The sequence below is a fragment of the Geotrypetes seraphini genome, chromosome 5 (genome assembly GCF_902459505.1).
Source record: "Geotrypetes seraphini chromosome 5, aGeoSer1.1, whole genome shotgun sequence".
NCBI lineage: Eukaryota > Metazoa > Chordata > Amphibia > Gymnophiona > Dermophiidae > Geotrypetes > Geotrypetes seraphini.
This window is the reverse complement of record NC_047088.1, coordinates 200,611,633-200,639,278: the sequence shown is the minus strand read 5'-3', so window position 1 is coordinate 200,639,278 and position 27,646 is coordinate 200,611,633. Positions and strand designations below refer to the sequence as shown.

General features: G+C 43.7%; 1 protein-coding gene across 2 annotated transcripts in view; it reads left to right on the top strand.

Moving 5' to 3' along the window:
• Positions 1-27,646, top strand: part of METAP1D (methionyl aminopeptidase type 1D, mitochondrial) — a 188,545-nt gene that overhangs the window by 130,977 nt on the left and 29,922 nt on the right. For both annotated transcript variants that reach the window (XM_033944954.1, XM_033944955.1), the window contains one exon: positions 6,477-6,640. In XM_033944954.1, the coding sequence (XP_033800845.1) occupies positions 6,477-6,640 (164 nt within the window). The remainder of the gene's footprint in view (positions 1-6,476; positions 6,641-27,646) is intronic.

Sequence of the window (27,646 nt, the reverse complement as noted above, 5' to 3'; positions counted from 1 at the left end):
TCGTATAGTTGTACCTCGGGTTTCTGCTTCCCACATGCAATACTTTACATTTCTCAACGTTGAACTTCATCTGCCATCTCGTCGCTCAGTCCCCTAGTTTGTTCAAGTCCCTTTGCAATTCTTCGCAGTCCTCCTTAGTCCGAGCTCCACTAAATAGTTTGGTGTCGTCCGCAAATTTTATTATCTCACACTTCATCCCTGTTTCTAGATCATTTATGAAAATATTAAATAGCAGCAGCCCGAGCACCGTGCCCTGCGTAACACCACTCGTGACCCTCCTTCAGTCCGAGTAGTGGCCCTTCACCCCTACCCTCTGTTTCCTACCCGCTAATCAGTTTCTGATCCATCTAAGCAGTTCAGTGGAGACTATATTCTTGGATTGAGGAAAGTTGACAAAACGCAGGTTCAGCCTTCGGGTATAATTCTCCATTTTTTCTACTGTACTTCTCAGTCCAGCATACCCTTGAGTATAAGTCAGGGTATTTGTTATTATCTCTCTAAGATCTCGTTGAACTTCCTCCAGACCCTTCTCAATCTCAAAATTCTTTACCTCCTGGATGACAATACATGTTTTACAGTCTTGCAAAGAATTATACACCAATAACTTGTTCCCTATGAAAATCTTTTCCAAGTGTACTACAGCATCCCAGATAGATTCTAATGTAACATGGGAGGGTTTGGCCATAGATGTAAAGAGCTGCTCACCAATATCCTGCCAATGATCCAAAGTCTCAGTCCTGGAGCTCTCTCGGGGTTGCTCTTCTACTCCTCCCACAGCACCTTCAAGCGCCAAGGGAAGCACAGAATCTGCTCCCATATTGGTTCCTAGCTCACTGGCAACTCCTGTCACACTCAGATTATCCCCTTATGAGTAATTCAATCCCTGCGGGCTCATCAGTTGCTCTGGGCAAAATCCCATGCCTGGGTCAGAGGGCAGGAGTCTCTCCTCTGGGCTCAGAGTGACAATGAGCTCGGGTAGGGCCACCTCTGCGCTTGCACCTGCTCCAAGGAGTCGTGCTGTGCGGAGTACAAACTTGTCAATGGTGGAAAGGAGAAGTGGAGAGGACTCAGAAGGGTAAGTCCTAACTTTCCCCTTTCTCTTACCCATCTCCGTCAATGTTTTAGAGCACTCCAGCTCGAGGAAAAAATTTTCAAAATAGAGCCCCTCACAGCGCTACCACTAATGAGACACCATCTTGAATCGGCTCTCTTTTCACTTCACCTTTTAACCATGCCGGCTCTTGTTTTGTCTTCTTTCCACCTTTCTTAATACATCTGGTCTGAGCTTTCATTATGGTATTTTTAAATAACATCCATGCCTGCTTTACAGTCCTAACCTTTTTCACTGATCCTTTTAGCTTCTTTTTTTTTAACCATTTTCCTCATTTTATCGTAGTTGCCTTTTCAAAAATTAACCCCCTTTTCTACGAAACGGCACTAGTGGTTTTTAGCACAGAGAGCCGAGTTGAATGGCTCGCGCTGCTCCCGACACTCATTGAGTTCCTATGAGCATCGGGAGCTGTACAGGCCATTCAGCGCGGCTCTCTGCGCTAGAAACTGCTAGCACAGATTCATAGAAGAGGGGAGTAATGCTGCTACAGTAGATTTCTTTAGTGACATCAGTTCAGATATCAGCTCGATTTTAATCATGGGTTGTTTTTTTTACTGTTTCCCAGCGGACCTAGCAAAGTTGTCTCCCATACTATGCCCTGCTTTCCACTAAGGACCAAATCTAAAATAGCTTTCCTCTTGTTGGTTGCTGGAACAGTTGCTCCAAGAAGCAGTCATTTATGATGTCTAGGAATTTTACCTCCATAGCACTCTCTGATGTAACATTTATCCAGTCAATATTGGGGTAATTGAAATGCACTGGTAGAGAAGATAATTGGACAATTCAGAAGGAAGTTGATTGGTTGATGCAAATGAAAAGGAGGGGCCTAGTGAAACAGGAAGTAGTTCTCGGAGTACCGGTGGAGCCCTGCAGAAATTAAAGAACGATGGAAGTCTTGCATTGAGCCACAGAATTAGTGAGTTTGTAGTGGAAAATCCCTGAAACAGCTGGCTGGTGAAATGAGGAATCCCTCTCACATCTCAGCACAGTTTCTGTGTAATCACCATTAAATGTTGAAGCTTTGAAAGCGGCGTTTGGCCAGAAGGCATAGTGGATTCTGGATATCAAACTAAGTATTCTATTTAAAACTGCATTTATATGCTAATGGTTCGTCTGCACTTGTGTTTAAGCTGCTGCAGAATACATTTGAACTGAAATAAGTGGTGGAAGATTGAAATTAAAATGAAGAATAAATAAGATGACTATGGGAGTTTTTATAGACCTATGAAGGACATCAGAGGTTTTTTTTCTCCCATTTTTTCTTTGCCTTGGGAAGGTTTGGGTAATATAAGTGCAGCAGGTCTACAGGTTTGTTGAATGAGTGGGTGAAGCCTTGCTGGACATATGTTCAGATATCTGGGTGGGTAATTTTGATCATTTGAGTAATTGAAATCACCCATTATTATTCTGTTGCCCAATTTGTCAGTTTTACTAATCTCTGGAAATATTTCTTCATCTGTCTGCTCATTCTGTCCTGTATATTCCTTCCCTTTACACATGGAATTTCTATCCATATGGATTCTACACTGCTATCTATGTTATGCAGAATGTTTATTTTGTTTGATTCAATTTCCTCTAACATATAGCACAACAGCCCTCCAATTTGATCTACTCGGTCCTCGAGATATAATTTTTATTCAGGTAACAGTTTCCCATTGATTGTCCTCCTTCCACTAAGTCTCTGAGATGCCTAATATATCTAGGCTTCTAGCATTTTTATACAGATACTTCAAATTGTGTTTTTTCCTTGTATTTTCAGCAGGGCCGGCGTTAGGGGAGAGCAAACAGGGCCCCACAGCTCCAGAGGGCCCCGTGGTCTGGGCATCTCTTCCCCTTGTCAGGCCATCTCCCTCTCTTCCCCTAACTTTTGTGCTTTTCAAACTCAAAGTTTTCTCTAGGACCCTGACGCGACAGCTGTTTTCACTAGTTGCACTCAGCTGCCCTGAAGCTTCAACTCTAACGCGATCCGCACAGGTGGAAACAGAAAGTTGTATCAGATGAGAAGCTTCAGGACAGCCACATGCAACTAGTAAGAACGGCTGCCGCATCCTGGTTTCTCTGAGAGAGAAAACTTTGAGTTTGTAAAGCACCTCCAAAGAGAGGAAGGGAGTGAGATGGGGCAACAAGGGGAGGAGGTTGTATGGCGCTTTAGGTTTAATGTGTAGAGAAAGAGTGGAACAGATGCTGAATGGAAGTGGTGAGGAGAAAGGGAGTAGATGCTGAAAGGAAGTGGAGAGGAGAGAGAGGGGAGCAGATGCTGGATGGAAGTGGAGAGAGAGAGGGGAGCAGACGCTGAATGGAACTGGAGAGAGGGGGGAGTAGACACTGAATGGAAGTGGAGAAGAGAGAGGAGAGCAGGCACTGGATGAAAGAGGGGAGCTGTTCTTGTAACGATTTTAAAAAGGCAAGTCATTCTCCAAAAACAGCGCATGATTAAAATTGAGCTGATATCTGGACTGACGTCACTAAAGAAATTGAGGTTCAAGGTACGGAGCGTAGGCTCGCTAAATTTACTTGAGATGAGTCGCTAGTGGTAGTGATTAGCACATGCGCAGAATACACCCGCATGTTAAAAAAAATTTAAAAATCCAAGATCGGCAGGAGAGATGCCCACTCTCCCACCACGCTTGCACAACCTTCAGACACCCACCACTGGCAGCGGGAGAGATGCCCACGCTCTCCCACCATGCTCGCACAATCCCCTGACTCTACCACCCACCCCACCCCCACAATGAAAGAGATGCCCACTCTCTTTCGCCACACTCGCACAATCCCACCTACTCTACCCTCCCTCCGGCAGCAGAAGTGATGCCCATTTCCTCTCGCCGTCACCCAACATCCCCTCCCCTGACAACTCCCTCCATGACCCCGATGACCCCCCTCCCATCCCTCCCTACCTTATTCAGAAAGTCTGGCTAGAGGACACCTACCCTCTGGCTGGCAGGCCTGTCTCTTACAAAATGGCGGGCCTTTCCCTTCCCAGTGCATCCTGGGATGCAACAGGGAGGGGCCTAAAACTCTGATTGGCCCAGGTTGCTTAAGGCCCCTTAAGCAACCTATACAGAATCAAGTTGGGTAGAGGACAGGGAAGCAAGACTCCTAGTCATTGCTCAGTGATTTAACCTAGTATTTGGACTGAAAAATTGTGGGGTTCTGGAGGGATCCTCACTGCATAATCTCCAGCATAGGACTTCTCTACAGAGACTGAGCTAGGTCAATATGAATTGGGAGGCAGGGATACAAAATAAATATGGCTAATAGCACTGCAACCCAACAGAAGCCAGGTCTCCTACAGCTGGAAGCCCCAAGGTGTAGGCAGGGATAATGGGGCCAAAAATATGTGCAGGAATTATGAACTTCACATATTATAACAGTGTTAATAGTGTCTTTCCAGTAGACATGGCAAAATATTTTTGCAGATGTTTATTTATGGTATAAAATGAGAACCTGAATATTTCATCATAAGCAAAGGGTAATATTTTGAAAGCTGTTTCTCCCATTTCAAACCCAGGACAGAAGCCAGAAATGCCAGGATAAATAAAAAGAAAGAAAAGAAAAAAAACAGTGGTGTGTGCACTCTGCCTTTCAACAGGAGGATGCAAATGAAGTTATACTCTGATCAATTTTTTCACATTGAAAAGGTTTTAACATTGGAAAAGGGAGATTCAGAGTCATAGCATAGCACTTGTTCAATAAGTTAAAACTGAATTCACCCATTACAGAAGTGGAACTTGAACTGAAAATTGTAAGAGGTCATTAATCTTAGTGCATTTCACTGGAGCTGGGTATTTAGGTTAGCACATTGTTGTTTGACCCCCCCCCCCCCCCCCAGGTATGGTCCTGTGATGTAAAGGTGTATTAGGCATCCTTCTGCTTTTTGTTAAAAATTGGAGGTCATTTTGGAAATCTCCATGTGCAAATGGCAGCATTTACATACATGGATAGGCTACAAATGTAAATGGTAGGTTCAGAAAACTGCTACATGTGCAGAGATTCAAGGGGGCATGGTTTGGGTAGTCTGAAAAGCTATATGTATATATCCCTGTTTTACAATGGGAATACAAGTGTCTTTTGCAAAATTTCTCAGTCAGCTTTTGCACCACTTCCAACGCAGACATAGGTTTTATACAGTGCTCTTTTCAGCCAGGGCTTTAAATGAGGGATAAAGCAAATCATTTTCCTTAATCCCTTGCTTTATGTTTTTCCCTCAGAAGTATTTTTTAAAAAACTCTTAGCGGCTTCTTTAGTTAATTGGCACCACTTATATGTATAATTTTTTTGAAATCAAACCCGTAAATGTATAAATGATGATAATTGTACGTCGAAGCTGCCATGAAGCCAGTCTTTATCTATGCATATTTTTAGAAAATTGTTCCATATGTGTTTGCCAGCATCCATACATACGATATTTTACAAAAGGCTTGACAATTGGTAGAGCCTTTTAGAAAATACTTGGGGAATTGTGAGCATCCTGATCTTGATGTGCTATGCAAAATGTGGCTGTATTTCCAAGCAAATGTCAGGTGTTTGGCTTGAACTGCATTTGTCCCTAGTCTTTTGTATGCATGTTTGTAAAATTTCTTTATGGAATATTTGATCCTTTGATTCCTTTATACTGGAATGCTCATAGATCCTGCTACTTGAGGAACACACAGAGCTACAAATTATTGTTTCCCTCTTTCAAGGGAATTAAATCAGCTGGCAAACTCTGTCAGTCCTATGTTTTCAAGATGGTAGAGATTTGGAATGGACTTCCTGGTTCTATTAGAACGATAGGCCAATTGCAATTGTTTCGGAAATCTTTTAAAAACCTCACAGTACCTAAACTGTTTACCTGCAGAATCTACTAATCGCTAACATTACAAGATCTACTTTTATGATAGACTAAACTAATTTCTACTATCCTTACTTCTCATTTTATGTGTATTCTGGTCTCCTGATTACTTGTAAACCGAGTTGAGCTCTGATGAGAAATGACCCGGTATATAAATCGAAGACTAGATTAGATTAGATTAGAAATGTGTAATTTTACTATGTTTGAACCTGCTTGAATTTAGAGTGTGTTTATATCAAGAATAGGAGTATCAGCAATCAGAGAAACAGGACAGTTGCAAATCATGTGTCAAGTATTAGTTTTGTCCTTTAGGAGAAAGGTTTCACTGTTGTCTTTTGCTCTTTAATGTTGTGGGTAAAGTTTGCCAAAAAGCTGCTTTCCTTTTTCTTGACCCCAATTTTATAGGATATCTTAAATGAAGCACCCAACTTGATCAATAAATAATTCTAAAAATGAATTCACAAAGGGAATTGTTGTGTGCACCTTCCTGTTTCCACATCTGTATATTCAATCCTGTCTGCATTCTTGCAGGTCTATCACAACGGATACCATGGTGACACTTCAGAAACATATTTGGTGGGCAATGTGGATAAACATGGTCAAAAGTTAGTGGAGATTGCCCAGAGATGCAGAGATGAAGCAATTGCAGCTTGCAGACCAGGGGCTCCTCTCTCTGTCATTGGAAACACAATCAGGTAAGCCTTCCCGTGACAAGTAAAGGGAGGGCTAGCAAGTGGGACAAAGGTTATTGGTGGTTTGGTATAAAGCTGATGACATGTTCTATGATTTAGAGCCATCATTTCAGTCTGATATCTGTTTGTGATCTGCCAGGCTATATTGCTGGGTAAGAAAGAATTTTAAAAGTGATTTATACTGGGGTCAACAATGATACCTGCACAAATAGCCAAAGACCTGTGTAATGTTTTATCATTGCGGGTGCTGTATGATGTGTAAAGGTTTTATATTATTTTTGTTAATAAAATACTCTGTTACTGGATGAATGACAGCCATGCTTCCTAAGCAGACGAGGCTTTTCTGAAACAATTACATTTGTAGTTAATATTACAATATATACTATAAGAAGTAAATGGAGACTAGCTGCTGTGCTAAAATAAAATATCTCTGTGTATGTTTTTCTTATTTTTTAATCAAGAAAATGCTAGCATAGAAAATGAAATAGAAATTAGAGCTGTGATCAGGAGAGAACAGCAAAGTGTGGTTTTGAGCTTTTGATGGGCATTAAATAAAGAAATATTATTTTATAAAATAAGATGACCTTTTCCTCACAGGATTTTTATTTTGAATTGCTGATATGAAATCATTAAAAAAAAAAAAAAGTTTGTGTTTCCTAAGTAAACTGAGCTCTCAGGCCTAGTCTTAAGCTCTGAAATTCCAGCCATTATTGTGAGAGAGACAGGCTCAGGCGCTTGAAAGGACGCTGCCATTTCTCTTTCTAGATCTTCAGATACTTTATAAAAAAAGCCCAGCAAATTATCAGTGATATATATTTATAGCTTTAGAAATATTGTAACAGAGTCTGAATCAAACTTTAGTAAAACCTCTTCGGGTTATATCGGAGAAGCTTTTATTGAGGACTTAGCACAAAATTGTGTTTTTGACAGTTTTAAATTATAGGCTAACTAGCCTGGGAAAAAAGCATCGCCTCTTTCTGTTCTTTTATAGGAAATGTTGAATCAGACCCCTACTGGGAAAAGAAATTTAATGCATATCTCACTATCTTACTGTCCATGAATATAATGGAAAGGGATTCAAAATGCAGTTTTATTTTTTGCAAATGGGATGAGTCGATAGAGGCACCTCATATTTTTGAACACCTAGGGTTCAACACATTTGCTGGTGGTGCTCGTGCATTTTAACAAAATTTATTTGTCTGTGGAAGAGGGCATAGAGCAGTAGATTCTTATTCAAGCATTCTCTGGAGCTCTGCATTCATGGCTGTGTCTAAAGGCCATGTCAGCCTTTGATTCTCTCAGAGAGGTAATTATCCTTTTCCTGTCACGAAACAACAAATGATAGCTAACTACAGAGGCACATTTGCAGTAGTCACATTCATCAACTGCAGGAAAAAAAATTCAATTTAATTGTGTAACACAGCTGCACACAGGCTTTCCGAGCAGTTCTGTTGTTCTCCCTGTCTCGCTATTCCTCCCTCCAGATCTATTTTTTAAACTTTTTTTTCTGATTATTTTTTCCCATTTTTTTTTTGTCTCTTCCTCCATTTTTACTCTGCACTTTCTTGTTAAAGTAATTTTCCTTTGTGGTTCTCTTTCTTTTTTTCCCCCCATTGAAGGCTATGAATGTAGAAAATTATCACAATTACTCATATAATTGAGCCTCTTTGTAGCAAGTGCAACTCCGGTAGCCTTTCTCCATCATGAAAATGGTTTCATTATAGGGTTTTTCATATTCCCTGACACCATCTACACAGAGGAACAGGCGTGCAGATGAGATGTACTAGGAACAGTGTGGATCAGTAAGGTCACAGTAGGAATAATTAGTTCCTGCTATGGAAAGAGCATCCAGGCCTTTTACCGCTACATAAATGTACTGTCCATGGCTTTTAGTCACAAAAAAACTTACTAACAAATGGAGCTCCCGCCTACTACTTTGAAAAAAAGATTTGTATCAACACTACAATTTTCCATCATTAAGACTAATAACACAGAGCCTAGTATACATCAAGGGGAATAAAAAGAAAAATCTCACATTCAAGTGGCGGCTGGGTGCTGACCTTTGTTCCCTTTTTTTTGTATACGACTTAACTCTTTATAAAAAAAAAAAAAAAAAAAAAGAGCCACACGCCACACCAACACGCAGGTGAACTCCAGCCGGCTCTAGCAAAGCCTGGCCTTTCATTGGAAAAGTATGATGAATCTCCTTGCAGGAAAATGCATTTCATTACATATTCATTTCATTAATTCTGCCTGTATAAAAGACAGGCTAGAGCGGAATTGAAAGTGTCATCGGATTTTTTCATATGTGGCTGCAGAGGTCAGATTTCACACGTCGTGTAAATACTAATGCCAAATCCTGTATCTGGGACCAAATAAATCACAATCCACTCCCATGGAAAGCACAGCAAACTATAATAGATCAGGCCCCGTTTTTTCATTTTTTTTGGTCTTTGTGGCATGGAATTTGAAGATAGCATGAAGCATTTGGAAGCTAGCTAGAACTATTTTCAACAAATGATATACCACCATGACATGAGCATATTTTTCTTTTGCCATTCTAGATTTGCAAATAGAGACAACAATCGCAGTGTAAATAATCGCAGTAGAGGTTCAGTTATCTCACCAGTTTTATTTGCTCCCTTTAATAAAAAGGCATGCATACCTTAGCAGACACCACAGAGCAGGTAGTGTCAGAAGCTGTTAAACTGTGACATTGTCTTTTTGCCAAGCCCTCCCCCTCCACCCCCCCCACCACCACACACACACCTTTGCCCAGCACAATCAAAGATAAGACAGGACAGCAGAAGTCCTTGCTCATGAGATGTCTAAAGACTTGATGTTTCTCGCTTTCCTACTCATAGGTAGTGTCACATAGGTTAGTAGGATGCTTTGCAGTTGTTTCAGGTTCTGTAGTTTTGAACTCAGGGCCTGACGTTGAAGCCCAAATCATACTGCTTTTCATAGTTATTAAGCATGTCCCAAGTGATTTTCTCTAAAAGTTAAAGCCTCATTTCCTGAGTTAGAAATGTGGTTTGTCTGTAGGTTTCCACAACATATCGGAGTTTCTAATCTAGAAAGGCAGTGCCATTGTGGTACACTTCTCATTATGGTGCCTCTGTAATGGCTGGCCATGCAGTAAGAATATGATTGAATGAAATACATTTAAAACCATCCCAGGTATAAATTCTTCAGGGAAGGTGTCAACAAAAGGTTTAAAATGTTTCCCTTGTAAGTATATGTTTTGATATTGATTTAGAACAATATAAAACACATTGAGAAAAAAATAATCTGTTTCTATCAGATTATTCACATTTAAACAATAAGTGGCTCAGGCAAAATAAGTCATTTTAATGTCATCTGTGATAGATTTTCCTTGACAGCTACTGTAAATTACAATTACTCCACTTCGCTCTGCATTTGAAAGTAAGCATTGCAATAAATTATCTTTTATTTCAATCCATCATGTCTGCTTTTCAGAAACAAAACCTCAGATAAAAGTTCAACCCTATTGTAAGAAAAATACAGTGATTTGCCTGCCGTTCGGAAACCAACAGTGTCTTGTTCTGATAAACAATTTTTTTATTTTCAACAATACGATGTAAAAACTAGTTGCATTAAAGGAAATCCCAGGAGTTGTGCATTCCCTCTGTGCAAGACTAAGATGAAAGTCAAAGAAGCCTCCCATATGAAAGAATCTGTGCACTTTAAAACAGATCTGTGATTAGCAGAGAGCCTAGTGGATATTTTTAGAATATAATACAGAAAAAAACTTAGTGCATTTCCAAAACTAATTAATGTTTACAAATAATGAGCTCTGCGCACTAAGCATTTTTCCCATAAACAGAAAATAAGAGAAAATCTTTGGTACAAAAGCCCAAATATCTGAGAGCAAGAACATCATTATAGGGCTGAGGCTACTTAACATAATTTTTCTTTAGTCTCATTCACTTCTATGGCATAATTTGGGTAATGTCTCATCAATACATATTTAGAAATATATGTTCAGCCTGATATTCAAAGTGATTTAAACTAGGCTGGATAACTCCTTGCCCAGTTAAACCACCTGTGCCAGGCATTAATGATCTTTTTCATTTCATCAGCTACGGTAGTCTCATTGCAGTTTTCCCTTCTTTTCAGCTGAGGACGTGTATGAACAATAAAGTTTTGTTCTGATGACGTCAGTTCAGCAGTTTAAAAGCTTCAGTGCGTCTTTCTCCTTCTGATTCATTGGCAGCACTTCTTTCTCAGCCGCACGTTCCCCTTGGAATCTCTATTTGATTGTGGCACCTTTATCGCCTATGAGGCTCTTGAGGAAGGGTTTTTACCCAAAACTGAGCTTGGTAGAGCCTGGAAGCTTGGTTTACAAGATGTTTGGAAGCATGACGAGACATTGAAATACAAAACACTTAGAGGTGCCCATTAACGGAAATTTGTGAACTGAGAGTGGGGCTGCACCTGAAATAAGTACTTGATTTTGTGCCATTTTTGAGCATTTAGTTTGGATAAGTTGGCACTTCACTTTACTTCACTCTCTAACTGCATTCGTATGTATTTTTCATACAGTTCTTCACTGTCAGTTTAATTTCCATCCTATAAATTCACATAGAATTTTTCTTTTTTCAACCATCTTTATTTTCTCTTTATTAATTTCCAGGTACTTTAGTTAGATTGTGAGCCTTCGGGACAGTAAGGGAATTTTTTAAGTACCTTCTTACTTCTCATTTATAATCTTAATGTATATTTTCTTCAAACCGCTTAGAACCTAATGGATGTAGCGGTATATAAGAAATAAATTACATTACATTACATTACATTTATTGAGCTCTATACAGTATATATAATTTACTCACACACAATGTATTCCTATGATGGAGTGAAGTGTGGCTTGCAAGAGAGCCCACTTAAAACATATAAGCCTAAGACCTTGGTTTTTTCCAATGTTCTGTTAGCTTTCACGATCACACTGAGGATACACTAATTATTTAGAGACATTATGAGGTAAATAGTTGCGGTTATTAGGTGTTTCCGACTTATCTTGACTATTCTAACAGGGTGAGTTTTGTAAGGCATTGATATGTAGCAGCACTTAACCAGACAGTGCCACTGACTATCAGTTTTTACTAGCTAATGCTGGAGCGATCTATAGGCAAAACTTGGGCAAAGCTGGTATGCAACTACTTAGCAGCAATATTCACACTGCTAACCATTAAGTAAGTGGTTAAAGCTAGGACAAGAAAAGCTAGTACTGCAAAACTGCTGCAACAGGTTGCAGCAGCCATTTTGAGAAAGGAGTCCCGACTGATAGGAGCAAAAAGGCATTACACCGGCCCATGGGACCCCCTTAGTCCACCAGGGATATATGAGAGGCTCAGGAGTGGGAGCTATAGGAGTGGGAGGCCCAGTCCAGGTCTTTGTGTCTTTGGGGGAGGAGAGGAAGGAGAGAATTGGAAGGGGTGTGGAAACTGCTTCAATTTATGCAGGTTTCAGCTGATATTCAGCCAGGGCTGTCAGGGCTGAATATTGTCTGGGATCTGTATAAGTTCTGGTGGCCAGCACATGCTAGCGTAGCCTCAGATATTCAATGCCAGTGCCTGGACATAGCCTGGCATTGCATATCCGGGCCTAATTCTGCATGCAGCAGTTAGTGTTTAACAAATTGCTGTCTGCCACTGACTGAATATTAACTGAAAATTATTTAAGCAGCTCTCATTGTTTGGGGATCTTGAAAAATGTACCATTACAGTTTGAACTCTTTGTAGTGAAAGTACTGGTTGAGAATGGATTAGGCCAGTGTTTCACAATGTATATGCATGAAAGAAATTTGCATATAATGGGGGGATTGTATGCAAATCAAGTTTATGCAAATTCAATGTGGATATCCTGAAAACCTGACTGGCAAGGGGGTACTCTAGGACTGAGTTGAGAAACATTGGTATAGGCAGATAAGTCCAAAATATAAACAGGGCAAAAAGTACCGTATATCTAAAAAAAAACCTGGTGGTATCCTTAGTATAAAACTTCTTAAGAGACTCCAAAAAACTTTATGATAAATATAAACAACCCTTTCTTAATCCAGCAGTATCTACAATCTCTCCAACAGGGTTGAGCTCCCACATAAAGATGATGTGAATAATCTCACTATAGACATTTAAAAAATAATGTTCAATCAACTCTAAACTGCCATATCAATGTTGTAGTTTTTACTCCAACCAGTTTCACCTTCCACGGACTTCTTTAAGGAGCAGACAGATGTCACAAGACTGCATCACCTCCCACCCCACATACTGGGACAATATGGCAGAGTTCCCAGAAAAACTCCAACGCATAGGAGATGAAGGATGAACATGTGATATATTTCAGTTATTGCTTTCTAGTGACTGCTTACATTTGCTTCAATTTCTGCGTCTTCGTTTGTTGATTCATTCAGTATAGTGAGTTGAAATAGGAAGGGTACAAAGCACTGAAGTTCTAAAATGAAGAAAGTAATGCTGGAGAGAGAGATATTCTGCAGAATTAATTAGATAAAGTTAGAACAGCTTAGTGATGTGATACTGCCACTAACCAGAGAACAGTTCTGGGTGGGCACTGAAACCAAATATTTAGTACCCACTTGTATCAAAGTACCAGTGCTGATTATCTGGTTTTGTTTTAACCATAGAAGCTACAGTTAAATACCAGACCTTTTGAGTTTTGGGAGACAACCTGGTCACTCTCAATGTTATCAAGGAGCTGTGAGTTCACAGTGCTTCTCCTCAGGAAGCTCTGCAGGGGTGGAAAACAGTTAGGCACATAATACCCAGAAGCAAGCCTGAAAATCTCAGAGAAAATAACTTTTAGATGAAAACTTATTTTCCCTGTGTAATACTAATACTATTGTCTAGTACAGAGGTCTTCAATACAAGGCCTGTGAGTCAATGGCAGCCCAGGGAGAACTTCTGGGCGGCCTGCGCACATGGGATCCAATGCTTCTCCTTCCTGGCAGCCACTCTTTTACTCTTTGGGACAGTGTGAGTGAACTAAACACGCTGCTTTTGGTGGCCTGGAAGCTTTCCGTCTGCTACCTGTTCCCACAAAGGTGGGAAGCAGTAGCAGAGGGAAAGCTTCCGGGCTTCTGAAGACAGTGTGTTTACTTCACTCATGCTGCTAGTGGTCTGAAAAGTGAAAGAGTGCCTGCCAGGAAGGAGATGGATGAGCAATACTGGATCCTGAGGGGGGTGAAAGGGGGAGTCATGGGGGTGGATTACTAGAGAGACGCTGGACCACAAGGATGGAGAGGAAAGAAAGAAAGAGATGACAGACAAAAAGGGAAGGGGAGGACAGTTATGCCAGACCATGGTAGGGAGGAGGAAGACGGAGGAAGGAGAGGAGAGAGATACAAGACCACAAGAAGGGGGAAAGGGAAGAAGAGAGATGTCAGACTACAGAAGATGAAAGGAGTGAGATGCCAGACCAGGGAAGGGATGAGGAAGGAAGGGGATAAGAAAGATACCAGACTGCATGAAGGGGGGAAAGGAAAGGAGAGAGATGTCCGACCACTGGAGTGGGGGCAGGAAAGGAGGAGAGAGAGATTCCAGGCTAAGGTAGGGGGATAGGAAAAGGAAGGACAGAGAAATGACAGGCTGGGAAGGGAAGGAGGGGAGAGAGATGCTAGACTGTGGGAAGGAGAGGAGAAAGATGTCAGACCACCAGAGGGTGAGAGAGAGGGAGGATATGCTGCACAGGGATTTGGAAGAAAGGAAGAGAGAGGGAGGAGCTGATGATGCATAGAGATGGGAAGGGAAGAAATGCTGTTTAAGTAAAAATGGGAATAGGAGAGAAGAAAGAGGGAGGAGATGTGTACAAGGATATATGGGAAAGTAAGACATGGAAAAGTAGATATATTTGAGAAGGAAGCAGAAAATTTGAAGAAAGTTGAATATTAAAAATTAATGCCAAAAATGGATGTAGGGCAGAAAGTGAAGAAGGAGAGAAAAATATCAAATGAATAAGAAGGCACTAGAAACAGAATTAAGAGAACAAACGGAAGGAAGAGCAACCAGAGACTAGGAATAGATGATTAAAGAAAAATAAAAATCACCAGACAACAAAGGTAGGAAAAATGATTTTATTTTCAATTTAGTGATTGAAATGTATCAGTTTTGAGAATTTATATCTGCTGTCTATATTTGGAACTGTTCAGGAAAAAATGCATTTGTTTCTATTTCTCTGGTGTTTAAAGGCCAGTTTAACCAAATTTAAAGATGGCAGATCTTCTTTCCAGGACTTTGAATTTTGCACACATAAGAGGTTCTCCCCCTGAGATCTTCCATACTACAGGGCAAATTTTGTTGTACCACAGTCTGCAAAGAGAACAAAAAAGTGTAATTTACTCATACTTAAGTAGTCTATTGTCAGTTGCACATGGTAGCTCTGATTTTCAGCTATTGACAGGTGCAGTATACTTTTTTTGTGGCTGAGCACTTCATATGAAATTATAGAGTAAAGAAGTTGATTTCATCACTGTCCAAGAAAAGTAGTAGTTGATATGAATGGGCAAACTTGGTAGGCCATATGTTCTTTATTTATTATTTTTTTCTGTTTATGTAACTATATGGTCAGAGAATTTATTTAAATTGTCTCTTTGAATAATAATGATCTGCAACCTTATCTTACTTCCCCACCCCACCCCTCCCCTTCTATGAAGCCGCATTAAGGTTTTTTATCGCCGGCCAAGGCAGTAAAAGTTCTGATGCTCATAGGAATTTTATGAGCATTGGAGCTTTTACTGCCACGGCCAGTGATTAAAAAAACCCTAACGCAGCTTCATAAAAGGGGGGTTAGTCTTTGAGTCCATAAATTCTCACATAGCAGTCAGCAATTTTTGAAGCCGCCAACAGCCACAGGCTGGATTAGACCCAGATTTTCAATGCCAGGCTCTGACATGAATATCCGGGTCTCAGGCAGAATGGAAGTTATGAGAGTACTGGCTGATATTTAGTGCCAGTACTTGCATACCTAGCTGAGGAAAGGAGGACTGCTCTATATGGAATCCAATTATATGTACAGGCAAGTGCACTGAATATCACCTGTGCCCACATGTCTTCCGGCTCCTCTCCTGAATTGTCCCAGCATTAACTGGACAATGCTGCATTGGCTACTCTGAATTTTCAGGCATTGGGTGGTTAAGTACTACCAAAAATCTGGGGATATCTACCCAACATAGTTGAATGGGTCGGAGCCCTCAAACAAAGCAGGGATGGCTATGGCCTCTGCCTGAATAAATACATCTCAGAATACTGGGTCATGTCTCAAGTGATGCAGGTGGCATTGAACATGTACCTCTATGTAATTTAGATGAGGCATTGAAGTCAGATCTTGTCTATTCTGTAAACATTCATGTAACCCATGCATCGTTTTTAAGGGTCGTGTCTACGTTCCAATGTAGATTGTATAGCCTGGCCTGCTAAAAACCCCTTTTCAAAACAACCTAATTAAGCTCAAAGATTTTCTCTGCCTTTTGTTATGTGTATCTGTGCTTTGGTGTGTACTGCATGCTGGCCAGATACCCTACTACTAGTCCTCTTTATAAAGTGTTGTCTTCAGAATGAAGGTGGGCGACTGTAGTATGTCAGTTATCCCTGTACTTAGCTTTCTTCTCTTTCTCCCATGTGTCCAGATCTTGAACCTGTTTTTGTGTTATCACCCCAGACTGCTCTCCGTGTTACTCTGTCTCTTTTGTTCTCTACTGTGGCCTCCAGTACTATGCTGCTAATTCACTGTCAAAGCCTCTGAGTACATGGCCTCAAATTTCATTTTCATTTAGGCCAGATTTTCTACTAGAGCTCTTTCACCTGCCATCATCTCATGCACCCTTTCATTTAAGATCATGTCCTTCTAATAATAGAAAGCTTCTACTTCCATCTTTCCTGCTATTGTTACTGCTTCACACAGTCCACGTCCAGACTTAGCTCTGAAATGCTTTGCATGAGCTGGGGTAAAGTACCCTCTGTGGCTGGGAGATGAAGGTACCCTCTGTCAGAGATCTGAAGTGTGTGTTTATATTGAAGGGCAGCGGGTTCCCAGGGAAAGGGATTGGGACTTGTATACCACCTTTTTGTAGTTATACAACCACACTCAAAGTGGTTTACATACAGGTATTTCAAGCATTTTCCCTATCTGTCCAGGTGGGCTCACAATCTATCTAATGTACCTAGGGCAATGGACTTGCTCAGAATCACAGGGAGCAGCGCATTGGTTGAACCCACTACCTCAGGGTGCTGAGGCTGTAGCTCTAACCACTGCACCTCACTCTCCTAGAAGCCCTTTGAAGCTACTCAGTACTGCAGTACAAATTGTTCAGTACCACAGCAGAGTATTATTTTAGTAATTTTTTCAGATGTTTCCCTTCCATTGTTGATATTAGTATTGCATTTTATTTATTTATATAACAACTTATGACATAACTGTACCTTCAAACTTTAAATGAGACCTCTCTTTCCCATATCCAGGGCCGCCATCAGGGCAGTACTACCAGTCCTGCATTCAGGGGCCCGGAGCTGACAGGGGGCCCGGGCTCCCCCAGGGTCCTAGGCCACAGTTCTTCAACCGCCTGTCCGCGGACCGGTGCCGGTCCCAGTGGCATACCTAGGGGGGGGGGGTCCACTCCACGCCCCAAGGGTGGTCCACGCCCCAAGGGGGTGCACAGGAGAGAACTGGACGGGGGACCCGCGGAGTTAAATACATCTCGAGCCGCGAGGCTCGTCTTCTGTTCCTACCTGCTCTGCCGCTCACATATAGCCGATCGGAAGTGTTCCCCGATGTCAGCGCTAACGTCGGAGGGAGGGCTTAAGCAAAGCCTGCCCTCCGACATCAGCGCTGATGTCGGAGAATACTTCCGGTCGGCTATTTGTGCGCGGCAGGGCAGGCAGGAAAAGGAGACAAGCCTCTCGGCTCGAGCTCCGTTTTGCTGAGAAAGTTGCAAAGATGGGCTGGGAGGCAAACACGGAACACAAAAGGGGGGAGGGAGTGCGTTTTGGACACAAGGCATGAACTTGGGAGAGAGGAAGGGAGGGAAAGAGATGCTGAGGTGGGGGATGGAATGGGTTTTTGGACACAGAAGGCATGGACCTGGGAGAGAGGAAGGGAGGGAAAGAGATGCTGAGGTGGGGGAGGGAATGGGTTTTTGGACACAGAAGGCATGGACCTGGGAGAGAGGAAGGGAGGGAAAGAGATGCTGAGGTGGGGGAGAGAATGGGTTTTTGGACACAGAAGGCATGGACTTGGGAGAGAGGAAGGGAGGGAAAGAAATGCGGAGGTGGGGGAGGGAATGGGTTTTTGGACACAGAAGGCATGGACTTGGGAGAGAGGAAGGTAGGGAAAGAGATGGTTGTGTACACGGGGAATAGAAGAAAGGAGAATTTTTGGTCATAGGGAGGGAGTGAGGTACAGATAGTGGCATACCAAGGTGGGCGAGGGTGGAGGGGGGCGGTCCGCCCTGCCCCACCCCGAGTTTATGTCCCAAGGGGGTGCACAGCTGGCCACCCTCCAGTGTTCTCCCTAGGCCGGCAAACTGCAGCTCTTTAGCCACTTGAGTGCCACTGCCGCCATCGGGAACAGGCCGGCGCCAAGTTCTCCCTGCTTTTCCCTGTGGGGCCGACCAACTCTCGCCACTTGCGTCAATTCTGACGTCGGAGAAGACGTTCTGGGCCAGCTAATCGCTGCCTGGCTGGCCTAGAACGTCCTCTCCGACGTTTGAATTGACGTTGGGTGGCGAGAGTTGGTCGGCCCCGCGGGGAAGAGAAGTAGGGCGAGCTCGGCGCCGGCCTGTTCCCAATGGCAGCAGTGGCAGCCTATTCCCCAGTGGTGATGGCAGCATTTTCCCAATGGTGGTGGCATAGGGGAGGGCAGGGAGAAAGAAAGAAAGGGGGGGACAGGAAGCCAGAAAGAAAGGGGGCAGGGTGAAACAAAGAAAAATGGGGCACGGAGAGAGAGAGAAAGACAGATATACAGAACGAAAGAGGGTGTGGAGAGAGAAAGAAAGAAAGGGGCAGGGTGAGAGAGAGAAAAAAAAGACATACAGAAAGAAAAGGGGTATGGAGAGAGAGAAAAAGAAAGAAGGGGCAGGGTGAAACAAAGAAAAAGTTTGGGGAGGGAATGAGGTCTGGAGGAGAGGAAGCATACAGGAGGCTGAAAGAAGGGAAGAAATATTGGATGCACAGTCAGAAGAATAAAGTGCAACCAGAGACTGATGAAATTACCAAAGATAGGAAAAATGATTTTATTTTCAATTTAGAGATCAAAATGTGTCTGCTTTGAGAATTTATATATGCTGTCTATATTTTGCACTATGGCCCTCTTTTACTAAACCGCAATAGCGTTTTTTAGCGCAGGGAGCCTATGAGCGTTGAGAGCAGCGTGGGGCATTCAGCGCAGCTCCCTGCGCTAAAAACCGCTATCGCGTTTTAGTAAAAAGGGAGGGGGAATATTTGTCTATTTTTGTATAGTTGTTACTGAGGTGATATTGCATAAAGTCATCTGCCTTGACCTCTCTGAAAACCCGCAGAATATAAATGATAATTAACATTTTCTCTGCGTGCAGCGTGCTTTGTGTTTTTAAAATTTTATTGTTGGTAGATCATTTTGACTTGGCCACAAAGGTAAGGGGGAGGGAGGGAGGGGAGCTACTGAAAGACATCTAGTAATCCTTGCAGGCTTGACTGTGCAGGGAATTATTTTTGTAAAATCATGTTTTGTTATGTGACTGGCATTATTTAAACTTTAATTTCTATGAATGAATAGAATGAAAATGATATAAATTACTTGCTTGTTTTTATGTGCGTGTGCTGAAGGAAAGTGGAGAGAGAGTGGGCTGAGGACGCTGAAGGGAAATGGGGAAGAGAGAGTGGGGAGAAGACGCTGATTTATAAATTGACAATTGTACAGAATATTGTTTCTTTTTTATATTCATCCATAGCTGCATGTTAATGATGTGCTCATATGCACATTTATCATCATAACATATACATCATCATTAACATGCAGCTGTGGATGTGTAAGGACAAGCTGAGGAGGATGGATGGGAAGGAAGGAAGGAAGATGCACATATCAACATATCGTACATTTTTAACATGCATAATGCAGCTATAGGCAAGCTGAGGAGGATGGGATCATACAGATGTGTATGTTCAGATATGCGCTCAGATGTGTAGTTTTTTCTGATATATTTATTAAGCTTACAGTATTTATAAAAACACATTTAATACTTATTACAAAAATTATTGTGCAATTGTGATCTACTTCTGGCCTACAAAGGTCAAAAGAAATCCTTAACTGAGATTTTACATTCAAAAGTGAATTATAGCTACTAGCACTATTATTTATTAGTTATTTATTATGCAGATGTTTGTTAGTTTGTTATTAGTTCAGTATTAGACATATGTTAGTTTAGAATAGATAGGTATAGATTACCGTATTTTCACATAGATAACGCGCACCAGTGTAAAACGCGCACACGGGTATAGCGCGCGAAAAACACAAATCTATGTACAGAAATTTTTATATACCGCACACATCCGTATACCGCGCATGCTGCCCGACTCTCCCGTCGCCGCCCGACTCTCCTTTCGCCCGCCCCGACTCTCCTCTGGCCACCCCGACTCTCCTCTCCCCCTTGAAGTCCTGTATCCACCCTGAAAGCCTGATGCCCCCCCGACGTCCGATTCACACCCCCCCGCAGGACCGCTCGCACCCCCACCGCAAAGGACCGCTCGCACGCACCCGCACCCCAAAGGACCGCTCGCACGCACTCCCACCCGCACCCGCACCCCCACCCTGAAGGACCGCTCGCACCCCCACAGGCTCCCGACCCCCCCCCCATCATGTAGAAGCTCCTACCGGTGTCCTGCTGCTTCCTCTTGGCGGTCCCGACTCCCCGACACGATCGGGGCAAGAGGGAGCTCAAGCCCTCTTGCCCCAGCCAACCGTGGCACCCCCGACACGATCGGGGTAAGAGGGAGCTCAAGCCCTCTTGCCCCAGCCAACAGCGGCACCCCCGACACGATCGGGGCAAGAGGGAGCTCAAGCCCTCTTGCCCCCCCGACTCCCCGACACGATTGGGGCAAGAGGGAGGTCAAGCCCTCTTGCCCCAGCCAACCGCGGCACACCCGACACGATCGGGGCAAGAGGGAGCTCAAGCCCTCTTGCCCCAGCCAACTGCGGCACCCTCAACACGATCGGGGTAAGAGGGAGCTCAAGCCCTCTTGCCCCAGCCAACAGCGGCACCCCCGACACGATCGGGGCAAGATGGAGCTCAAGCCCTCTTGGCCCCCCGACTCCCCGACACGATTGGGGCAAGAGGGAGCTCAAGCCCTCTTGCCCCAGCCAACCGCGGCACACCCGACACGATCGGGGCAAGAGGGAGCTCAAGCCCCGATCGTGTCGGGGGTGCCGCGGTTGGCTGGGGCAAGAGGGCTTGAGCTCCCTCTTGCCCCGATCGTGTCGGGGGTGCCGCGGTTGGCTGGGGCAAGAGGGCTTGAGCTCCCTCTTGCCCCGATCGTGTCGGGTGTCGGGACCGCCAAGAGGAAGCAGCAGGACACCGGTAGGAGCTTCTACATGATGGGGGGGGGTCGGGAGGCTGTGGGGGTGCGGGTGCGGGTGGGAGTGCGTGCGAGCGGTCCTTCGGGGTGGGGGTGCGTGCGAGCGGTCCTTCGGGGTGGGGGTGCGAGCGGTCCTGCGGGGGGTGAATCGGATGTCGGGGGGGGAATTATGTAAAAAAAATTTTGTACAACGCGCTCACGCGTGTAACGTGCGAGGGTATGCGCGGTACGTAAAAACCACGTATAACACGCGCATTATATGTGAGAAAATATGGTAGTTTAGTTTAGGTTAGGTTAGGGCCCTGCTGAAAGAGTCTACCTTGACGTGGTTGCAGGCTTACAAATCTTTTGGTCAAAGAGTGCGGCGACAGAGAAAAGTATGTGTGTATTCGGCCCATGAAAGAAAGGGGGGTCGGGGGGGAAGGGTGCATCGGGGGCCCAATAGGATTGCTCAGTAAGGGGCCCAGAAATTTCTGATGGCGGCCCTGCCCATATCCACAGCTTCACACACCTCTTCTTCCATTTACATCTAGACTGTGTGATTGTGGTACACCAGTTCTGCAGTAGCCAAATGATATAAGACTGTTCCACGGAATCTTCGCAAGAAAGTCTCAGGTTCTTCTTTCTCTATCCATTCATCCAAAAGACCTGGGCTGATATTTTAGGGAGAGGGGGGTCAATGAGGGCAGTTTCCCTTAACCCCATATTATAGCCTGCAGATGAGCTTTGGGGTCACCCAGTGGCATACCTAGCATATGTGATACCCGGGGCCCATCATTTTTTGTATGAAAAACATGATTTTTAGTAACAATCCACACGTCACACAAGTGTACCTAGGAAAAGGCAGCATCTTACATATTGCAGTGAGCAGTACATCAATACACCCATTGTAAAATTAAACAAGCCAGACTAGTACAGATCAATCCTACACAGTCAATCCTAACAGAAAACCATGTCTTTTCGAACACACAGAACACAGGAAAACACCTTCGCCTAGTATGTAATCACAAACTAACCACTCCCCCTTTTACAAAACTGTACTGTAGTTTTTAGCCATGGTGGTAACAGCTCAGATGCCAACACTAAAAAATGCTCTACAGTTTTGTAAATGGGGAGATAGAATAAAAATACGTAGACAAAGGTTAAACTGAAGCACTAAGAAGCTGGACTCTGCATACAATGCAACACCACAGAAACAGCAATGCATCTTCCCTAAAGCAAAAAATAAATAAATAAAAATCTTTTCTACCTTGTCTTCTCTAGTTTCTGCTTTCCTCATTTTCTTGTCACTCTCTTCCTTTCATCCACTGTCTACCCTCTCTCTGCCCCTTCTATATGGCATCTTCTCTGCTTCTATTCCCCTTCCAGAAACTTTATGCCTCCCCCCTTCCATCTCTCCCTTCACCTCCATTGGTCTGGCAACCATCTTCTTCCCTTCCCTCCTCCAATGGTCTGGCATCTCTCTCCTCTCATCTCATCTCCTCCCCTTCCCTCTCCCACAACCCCATGGTCTGGCATTTCACTCTCTCCTCTCCCTTCCCCCCATTTCCATCAGCATCTGCCCCCTTTCACTCCTAGCAACCCAATTCCATGCAGTATTCTTCACCCTTTTGTCTCTTTCCCCTTTCCCTACAATTCCATCAGCATCTGCCCCCTTTCTCTCCCTCCAACCTAATTCCATGTAGTATCCTTTCCCCTTATGTCTCTTTCCCCTTTCCCTGCAATTCCATCAGCATCTGTCCCTTTCTCTCCCTCCACCACGCTGCCATATGACCCTGACCCCATTTCTCACCCTCCACCACGCTGCCATACCATCCTGACCCCCTTTTTCACCCTCCACACTCTTCCATACCACCCTGACCCCCTTTCTAACCCTCCACATCATTCCTTACCACCCTGACCCCCTTTCTCTCCCTTCACCACCCTTCCATACCATCCTGACCTCCTTTCTCACCCTCCACACCCTTCCTTACCACCCTGATCCCCTTTTCTCTCCCTTCACCACCCATCCTTATTACCCTGACCCCCTTTCTCATCCTCCTCACCCTTCCATACCACCCTGACCTCCTTTCTCTCCCTTCACCACCCCTCCATACCACCCTGACCCCCTTTTTCTCCTTCCACCACCCTGCTATGCTCCTTTCCATCCAAATCAGCAAGGTCCTGCGATGACTACTTCTGCTGCCTCTGCTACAGAAGAGGTAAGTGACGTCGGAGGAGGGCTGGGCCGGCAGGCGCAGGGAGTTGTGGCAAGGTCCCGCGATGACTGCTGCTGCCGGTCCACCCCTCTCCAACATCACTTACCTCTTCGGAGCAGAGGCAGCAGTAGTCATCGTGAGACCTTGCTGCACTTCAGCGCAGCTGCCGACTCTGCTCTGAAATATGTACGGCAGCCACGCTAAAGTGCCATTTTGAGCAGCGCAGGAGGTTCCGGACCTGGCCAGTTGTGCACCCCCTTGAAGCATGCATACGGGACGGACTGCCTCCTCTCTTGGTAAGCCACTGGGGTCACCTTCCTATTCTGCCCTGAGTCCTGCCATGTTTGGTACCATCCCTGAACAAGACAGCCATCCCTACCATCATGCAGTCTAAATGAGAGGACACAACTCACTTTAAGATTTATTGAAAGCCAGTCTAAATGCTCCAGTAAGAATCACTCTAAAGCAGTGGTCTCAAACTCAAACCCTTTGCAGGGCCACATTTTGGATTTGTACGTACTTGGAGGGCCTCAGAAAAAATATGTCTTATTAAAGAAATGACAGTTTTGCAGGAGGTAAAACTCTTTATAGTTTATAAATCTTTCCTTTTGGCTAAGTCTTAATAATAATATTGTAATTTATAGCTAAAGAGATTGTTTTATTTTACTTTTGTGATTATGATAAACATATCGAGGGCCTCAAAATAGTACCTGGCAGGCCGCATGTGGTTCCCGGGCCGTGAGTTTGAGACCACTGCTCTAAAGGTTCTCAACGCCATCCAATCTAAGGAGTAGGCACCTGATTTGGGAATGAAGGCTGTGTTCTTTGCATGATAACGTAACCAATAGGAGGATCAGTCTAGCACTTCAGTCCTAAAAAAGATTCAGATATGAAAACATGGAATTCTATTTTTGGAAAAATTGTGTCTTAAAGGCTTAATGGGAGGAGGAGGGCTCCCTTTGGAAAGTAGCGTACAATATTGTGGCATTTAATGTAATGGTATATTCCAGGATTAACCATAATACTGGAAAATCGCCATGGGCCAGGCACCAATAAACAGTATTTGGAATTTTAACATAGTAACATAGTAGATGACGGCAGATAAAGACCCGAATGGTCCATCCAGTCTGCCCAACCTGATTCAATTTAAATTTTTTTTTTTTCTTCTTAGCTATTTCTGGGCGAGAATCCAAAGCTTTACCCGGTACTGTGCTTGGGTTCCAACTGCCAAAATCTCTGTTAAGACTTACTCCAGCCCATCTACACCCTCCCAGCCATTGAAGCCCTCCCCTGCCCATCCTCCTCCAAACGGCCATGCACAGACACAGACTGTACAAGTCTGCCCAGTAACTGGCCTAGTTCAATCTTTAATATTATTTTCTGATTCTAAATCTTCTGTGTTCATCCCACGCTTCTTTGAACTCAGTCACAGTTTTACTCTCCACCACCTCTCTCGGGAGAACATTCCAGGCATCCACCACCCTCTCCGTAAAGTAGAATTTCCTAACATTGCCCCTGAATCTATCACCCCTCAACCTCAAATTATGTCCTCTGGTTTTACCATTTTCCTTTCTCTGGAAAAGATTTTGTTCTACGTTAATACCCTTTAAGTATTTGAACGTCTGAATCATATCTCCCCTGTCTCTCCTTTCCTCTAGGGTATACATATTCAGGGCTTCCAGTCTCTCCTCATACGTCTTCTGGCGCAAGCCTCCTATCATTTTCGTCGCCCTCCTCTGGACCGCCTCAAGTCTTCTTACGTCTTTCGCCAGATACGGTCTCCAAAACTGAACACAATACTCCAAGTGGGGCCTCACCAATGACCTGTACAGGGGCATCAACACCTTCTTCCTTCTACTGACTACGCCTCTCTTTATACAGCCCAGCATCCTTCTGGCAGCAGCCACTGCCTTGTCACACTGTTTTTTCGCCTTTAGATCTTCGGACACTATCACCCCAAGGTCCCTCTCCCCGTCCGTGCATATCAGCTTCTCTCCTCCCAGCATATACGGTTCCTTCCTATTATTAATCCCCAAATGCATTACTCTGCATTTCTTTGCATTGAATTTTAGTTGCCAGGCATTAGACCATTCCTCTAACTTTTGCAGATCCTTTTTCATATTTTCCACTCCCTCTTCGGTGTCTACTCTGTTACAAATCTTGGTATCATCTGCAAAAAGGCACACTTTTCCTTCTAACCCTTCAGCAATGTCACTTACATACATATTGAACAGGATTGGCCCCAGCACCAAACCCTGAGGGACTCCACTAGTCACCTTTCCTTCCTTCGAGTAACTTCCATTAACCACCACCCTCTGGCGTCTGTCCGACAGCCAGTTTCTGACCCAGTTCACCACTTTGGGTCCTAACTTCAGCCCTTCAAGTTTGTTCAACAGCTTCCTATGAGGAACTGTATCAAAGGCTTTGCTGAAATCCAAGTAAATTACATCTAGCATATGTCCTCGATCCAGCTCTCTGGTCACCCAATCAAAAAATTCAATCAGGTTCGTTTGGCACGATTTACCTTTTGTAAAGCCATGTTGCCTCAGATCCTGTAACCCATTAGATTCAAGGAAATACACTATCCTTTCTTTCAGCAACACTTCCATTATTTTTCCAACAACTGAAGTGAGGCTCACCGGCCTGTAGTTTCCTGCTTCATCCCTGTGACCACTTTTATGAATAGGGACCACATCCGCTCTCCTCCAATCCCCAGGAATCACTCCCGTCTCCAGAGATTTGTTGAACAAGTCTTTAATAGGACTCGCCAGAACCTCTCTGAGCTCCCTTAGTATCCTGGGATGGATCCCGTCTGGTCCCATCGCTTTGTCCACCTTCAGTTTTTCAAGTTGCTCATAAACACCCTCCTCCGTGAACGGCGCAGAATCTACTCCATTTTCTCGTGTAACTTTGCCAGACAATCTCGGTCCTTCTCCAGGATTTTCTTCTGTGAACACAGAACAGAAGTATTTGTTTAGCACATTTGCTTTCTCCTCATCACTCTCCACATATTTGTTCCCAGCATCTTTTAGCCTAGCAATTCCATTTTTTATCTTCCTCCTTTCACTAATATATCTGAAAAAATTTTTATCTCCCTTTTTTACATTTTTAGCCATTTGTTCTTCCGCCTGTGCCTTCGCCAAACGTATCTCTCTCTTGGCTTCTTTCAGTTTCACCCTGTAGTCCTTTCTGCTCTCCTCTTCTTGGGTTTTTTTATATTTCATGAACGCCAACTCTTTCGCCTTTATTTTCTCAGCCACTAGGTTGGAGAACCATATCGGCTTCCTTTTTCTCTTGTTTTTATTGATTTTCTTCACATAAAGGTCCGTAGCCATTTTTATCGCTCCTTTCAGCTTAGACCACTGTCTTTCCACTTCTCTTATGTCCTCCCATCCTAACAGCTCTTTCTTCAGGTACTTTCCCATTGCATTAAAGTCCGTACGTTTGAAATCTAGGACTTTAAGTATCGTGCGGCCGCTCTCCACTTTAGCCGTTATATCAAACCAAACCGTTTGATGATCGCTACTACCCAGGTGAGCACCCACTCGAACATTAGAGATACTCTCTCCATTTGTGAGGACCAGATCCAATATCGCTTTTTCCCTTGTGGGTTCCGTCACCATTTGTCTCAGCAGAGCCTCTTGAAAGGCATCCACAATCTCCCTACTTCTTTCCGATTCCGCAGACGGAACATTCCAGTCCGCATCCGGCAGGTTGAAATCTCCCAACAGCAGAACCTCCTCTTTCCTTCCAAACTTTTGGATATCCACAATTAGATCCTTATCAATTTGCTGCGATTGAGTCGGAGGTCTGTAGACTACACCCACGTAGATATAAGTTCCATCTTCTCTTTTCAGAGCAATCCATATCGCTTCTTCCTCTCCCCAGGTCCCTTGCATTTCGGTCGCTTGGATATTGATCTTTACATAGAGAGCTACTCCTCCACCTTTATGACCATCTCTGTCCTTCCTAAAAAGATTATATCCCGGTATGTTTGCATCCCATCCATGTGATTCACTGAACCATGTCTCTGTGATAGCAACAATATCTAGATCTGCCTCTAATATCAGGGCTTGCAGATCATGAACTTTGTTGCTTAGACTGCGAGCATTTGTGGTCATCGCTTTCCAGCTATTTTTCAGCGATAATCTCCTTTTTCGTATGGATTTTTGTGTCGTTTCACTTTCCGTTGCAATACTAAGACTTAACTGCAATAAATTGTAGTTATTTGGGAA